At 34.0% G+C, this 5,495-nt stretch overlaps 1 protein-coding gene across 1 annotated transcript; it reads right to left on the bottom strand.

Annotated features, from left to right (window-relative positions):
* Positions 1,443 to 4,615, bottom strand: LOC109826440. Its single transcript, XM_020393471.1, has 4 exons — positions 4,302 to 4,615; positions 3,403 to 4,023; positions 2,484 to 3,218; positions 1,443 to 2,079 (listed from the first exon to the last, which is right to left on the bottom strand). Exons 1-4 carry the CDS (start codon positions 4,613 to 4,615, stop codon positions 1,443 to 1,445), a joined length of 2,307 nt encoding a protein of 768 aa, XP_020249060.1.

Raw genomic sequence — 5,495 nt, forward strand, 5'->3', positions numbered from 1 at the left:
ACATGTTATCATCAAGAGTTTACTTTTTATCAATAATAGTTAACATGTCACTAACGAGAATTAACAAGTTTATTCAAATAGTTAACATGTTATCAAAAAAAGTTAACATATGTCCGACAAAAATTAACATATTATTAACAATAGTTAACATGTTATCTAAGAAAGTTAACATATTTCCAACAAAAGTTAATATGTTATCCACAAGAGTTAACATGTTAGTAACAAAAATTAACATGTTTGTCACAAAAGTTAACATGTTTGCAACAAGAGTTAACATGTTTGCAACAAGAGTTAACATGTTTTTCACAAGAGTTAACATGTTTGCCACAAGAGTTAACATGTTTGCCACAAGAGTTAACTTGTTTGCAACAAAAGTTAACATGTTTGCTACAAAAGTTAACAATTAGCTATAAGAGTTAACGTGTTACCCAACATGTTATTTACAAGAGTTAACATTTAATAGGTATAGCTTAATAACCGTCCAAAAATATTTTATATGTTAACTGTAACTTAACAATTTAACTGAGTAACTTTACAGACCAAATAAGTTAACATTTTCATTATAATTCACATTGGCATAGATATATTTCAGTTCATGTACACAGTTAACTATAAAATTATTACAAATACCCAAACATATTTCAGTTCATATACAACGGTAACTACAAGAGTCAACATGATGGCAACAAGATTTAACATTTTATCATCAAGAGTTAACATGTATCAACAAGGGTTAACATGTTATCGCCAAGAGTTTACTTGTTATCAACAATAGTTAACATGTTACTTACGAGAGTTAACATGTTATGTCAAAGAGTTAACAGTTATCAAAGAAAGTTAACATATTTCCTATAAAAGTTAACATGTTATCAACAAGAGTTAACATGTTAGCGACAAAAGTTAACATGTTTGCTACAAAAGTTAACATGTTTGGTGCAAGAGTTAACATGTTTACCACAAGAATTAACATGTTTGTTACAAGAGTTAACATGTTTTCCACAAGAGTTAACATGTTTGCAGCAAGAGTTAACATGTTTGCCACAAGAGTTAACATATTAACAATAAGAGTTAACATGTTTGCAACAAGAGTTAACATGTTATCCATCATGTTATTTACAAGAATTAACATGTAATAGGTGTAGCTTAATAACCTGCCAAGAAAATTTTATATGTTAACTGTAACTTAACAATCTAACTGAGTAACTTTACAGACCCAAGTAAGATAACATTTTCATTATAATTCACATTGACATAGATATATTTCAGTTCATATACACAGCTAACTATAAAAGTATTACAAACACCCAAACATATTTCATTTCATATACACCGGTAACTACAAAAGCATTACAAACACCCAAATATGTTTCAGTTCATATAAACAGTTAACTACAAAAGTATTACATACACCCAAAAGTGTTTCGGCAAATCCGCAACTCATATCAATCGGCGATCGGTTCATTGCAAGATGCGCGGTTGTGGCATTCAGAGTGGCATCGAGAGCATTTCAAAGGTCGTTTGTACACTGTTCGGTTGTTGATACGTCGTGTTTTATTTCTCCCCTTTCTTTTGATAGTATGTGGTGGAAGTAGCTCGATCTCATCCCTTGGCACGCTTCGTTTCTCATAATCTGGTATAGGATAGAGAATCGGGTCATAGCTCTTTTTAAATTCTTCTGTGGACATAAACCAATCGCAATATTGGTAAATGTCTCTCTTCATGTACGAGATGACTGCACATGCATGTTTACACGGAATCCGCATGACGTCCCAAGCACGGCAAGTGCATGTCTTCTTCTCCAAATCAACACGGGTAGTTTTATGTGCTTGCACTTCAAATATGTCAGCTGCAGCTTGCTTAACATCCAATGGACGACCTTTCTCTATATTTTCTTTAAGCACCATCTTTGCTTGTGGACAGAGATATCCAACACATTTATCTATAAGTAACCGGCGATTACTCATTCGGACCATTATCTGTTTACGGATATGCTCAACCATTTGTAGAATCCGTAGCATTCTAGCTTCCCTTATCCAATTATTAAAAGACTCAGCGACATTAGATGTTACGTGCCCATACCTGAAATTATATATAACTTTATAACAGGTCACAAATAAGGGTTAACAAATAATTGAATAGGGTTAACATAATATGAATTACAGTTAACAGTTTACATATAAGAGTTAACAGGTTATAAATAAAGGATGACACAAATAATTGAATAGAGTTATTTTTTTTGAATTACAGTTAACATGTTTACATATAATAGTTAAGTTAACAGTTTACAGATAAGAGTTAATAGGTTATAAATAAGGGATGACACAAATAATTGAATAGAGTTATTTTTTTTGAATTACAGTTAACATGTTTACATATAATAGTTAACATTTAACAGTTAACATGTTTTCCACAAGAGTTAACATGTTATCAACAAGAGTTAACATGTTATCAACAAGAGTTGACACGTTATCCACAAACGTTACCTTATTCCCGGGAAGAATGCATTTGCCCATTGATCAGGAGAGTAGTTCATAGCAATGTTGTATGCCCTTGGATCCATGTCATATATCTCTTTCATGTACTCATTCCATTCTGCTATTGTGTATTTATAACAAGCACTTTGGAGTAAGTTCCCAAGAACATGAGTGTCCTTCGACTTCATACCCAAGTCCTTAAGCTTTAACCTGAAATTTTCAACAAGATGTAGAACACACCTCGAGTGTAGAGCTTCTGGAAAATACTCTTTTACTGATTCTTTAATTCCTTTGTCCGCATCAGAAATTATAACCAATTGGTGGGGAGGATTGTAAGGGTCAGCCCTCTCATAAAGTATGGACCATAGACCTTGGAGGAACCACTTCCAATTCATCAAATTCTCTTGATCACATATGCAATACGCTAAGGGAAATATACCTTGGTTCCCATCGTATGCTATGGCCGAGAGGAGAATACCTTTATATCGATCCTTCAAAAATGTACCGTCCAAAAATAGAAGGGGTCTGCATCCACTCAAGAAACCTTTGATGCATGCAGCATAACAAACAAAGAGTCTCGAAAACCTCCCCTCATTCTGGTCAACATGTATGTAACTGCCGGGATTTGTCTCTTTTACCATGCGCTCATACCTAGTCGTGTAAGAAGAAACAAACCAACAAGTTAACATGTTATCCGTGTAGCTTAACAAGCGACCAAAAAAAGCTAACACATTATTGGGGTAACTTAACAAAAGTTAACAAATTATCAGCGTAACTTAACAATGTAACAGAGAAAGTTAACATGTTAGTGGTGAAACTTAACATGTTATCAATGTTATCAATGAACTTAACAAGGAACATGTTAACTATTTGTTTTAACAAGCAAACTTTGAAACTTAACAAGTTAATAATAAAGCTCAGCATTTACCATCGTAGTTGATCATACGACTCATATATATCCCCGTAAAGCTTCTCCTGTGCTCTCTCTTTCCCCCACCATATCTTACTGTAATCAATTCTAAGGCCGTAGTTTGTGAGGAACTCCTTTTGCACATCAACGGGTCGGATTTCTGGACGGACCTTCAGGAGTGGTTGTAACTGTGTTGCAATGAATTTACGGGATGCCCTTGAACGACCTGTATTTTGCCCGTACTGCCCACAAGTATGTTCATTAACAAACTTCTTGATCGATAGTCTATTTGCATTCTTAACAGGTGAAGCAAACAACATCCATGGGCACTCGTAAGTTTCTTTATATCGGCAATATACACGGATACGTTTTGGTTCGTTCTTTTTAAACTCATAATCAAACATTTTGGCCAGAGAATAGTATGTCAGCGCCAACCTTAATTCTTCAGCACTTTCAAATTCTTGACCCTCTTCAGTTAATGCATTATGCCACCAACCAGGAATCATTACTGTGTTGTTAATAATGTCATCAGAACGCACTACACTGCTACCACTGGGATTATCAATTGGAATTCTTTCAGAACCATGGTTTGCGGCAGAAGTACTATCAATAAACTTTGGCTTCAGTGTATTCATAATGCTGCACAAATATAATTGGTTTTTCTTAAAATAACGAATATGACTTGTACTTAAATAATGCAGTACCCTTAAGAGTTAACACATATGCCCTAAAGCTTAACAACCTTCGGTAGAAAGTTAACATATATCAGTTAAAAGCTAACATTTAACCTGCTCTATGCAATTCATAAGTTTTCAAATAAATTAAGTGTAAATATAACTTACATTTCAGGAGGTTGCTTCGGTTTTACTCACGCAATTCATAAGTTTTCAAATAAATTAAGTGTAAATATAACTTACATTTCAGGAGGTTGCTTCGGGGTGTTCTCACATCTGGAAACATCTACATCTATAGTAGCTCGAATATGGATCTCCAGACACCCGATATTACGGTTGTGCTCCACCATACACTCCATATCATCCTCATTCTCGATCTCAAAACTCAGATCAGGGATCCTTTCAGATTTATAAACCATTGATAGCGCATCATAAGGAACCTTCAACCTCTCAGCCACGTCGAACTTAAACTCAAAAAAAGAGGTTGCACAAGTTACCCTTGAGAACACTGCTCTCTCACCCAAGGAAACCATGCAAATAAGGGGGCTCTCCGCCATAAATAAAGGGGATTTAAGAGGAGTTATGAAGGGCACTTTAGGACAAGTAGGGGGCTGAAGATCATAAGCCCTAACCGTAAAGATCTGCCCTTTGCACTATAAATACACTCTCTTCAAAGCCGAGTGGGTTAACAGGATATATAATGGAGGGAGCGCGCCATAATTTCCCCCCAAAACGGCCATCATCTCGCCTTAAATGTGACGGAGAGGTTTCGCCAGCGATCGGATCTCGTTTTCGAGGCACGGAGTTGAAGGCGGGGGTATTTTAGGGAGGCTGGGTGCAAATACGGGTGTGAGAACTGCTTTAAGGGCTCAGTTACAGTTTTTTGAATATTTAAGGGCTTAGCCACATGGGCCAAAGTACAGGGAGCTGGGCCACATTGTATTTCCAATTTTGGGTCCTTAAAGCAATTTTTCCAAAAAATAAATTGAAAACGTATTGTTTTCTAAAAAATAAAATTTCCCTTTAAAAATATTATTCTTTGTTAAAATATTATTTTTAAAAAAATTCAATAATATTTTTTTTATAATTTTTTAGATAAAATTCATTTACAAAGATATATTTTTTAACCAAAAAATAATATTTTAAAAAATTATTTTATTTTATGAAAATAACTTTTTAATAAAATATATTTTTTTAAAATTAATCTTCTAAGAATTATTTTTAGATAATTTTAAAAGACAATTTACCCCCCCCCCCCCCACATACACACACTATGTTTTATGCACGTGATTAAATACTATGATTAAATATTTTTTTATTTATTTCCTTACTAAAATTTATTTCTCAGTTCCACTTTGATTGTTTTTGCTCACTTATGTCTTTAAAATTTAGTATTGTGATTATTTATTTTCTTTAATGTTTGTTTGAATGGGCTAC

The sequence above is a fragment of the Asparagus officinalis genome, chromosome 10 (genome assembly GCF_001876935.1).
Source record: "Asparagus officinalis chromosome 10, Aspof.V1, whole genome shotgun sequence".
NCBI classification, from domain to species: Eukaryota; Viridiplantae; Streptophyta; class Magnoliopsida; order Asparagales; family Asparagaceae; genus Asparagus; species Asparagus officinalis.

What these genes read in the sequence shown, in the direction of transcription:
- LOC109826440 (XM_020393471.1), bottom strand. Translation starts at nt 4,615, where the DNA reads ATGGCGGAGAGCCCCCTTATTTGCATGGTTTCCTTGGGTGAGAGAGCA. An exon ending in CCGAAGCAACCTCCTGAAAT is followed by an intron (nt 4,024 to 4,301) that starts GTAAGTTATATT and finishes ATATTTGTGCAG; the next exon opens with CATTATGAATACACTGAAGC. An exon ending in TCGTATGATCAACTACGATG is followed by an intron (nt 3,219 to 3,402) that starts GTAAATGCTGAG and finishes ACTTTTGTTAAG; the next exon opens with TTACCCCAATAATGTGTTAG.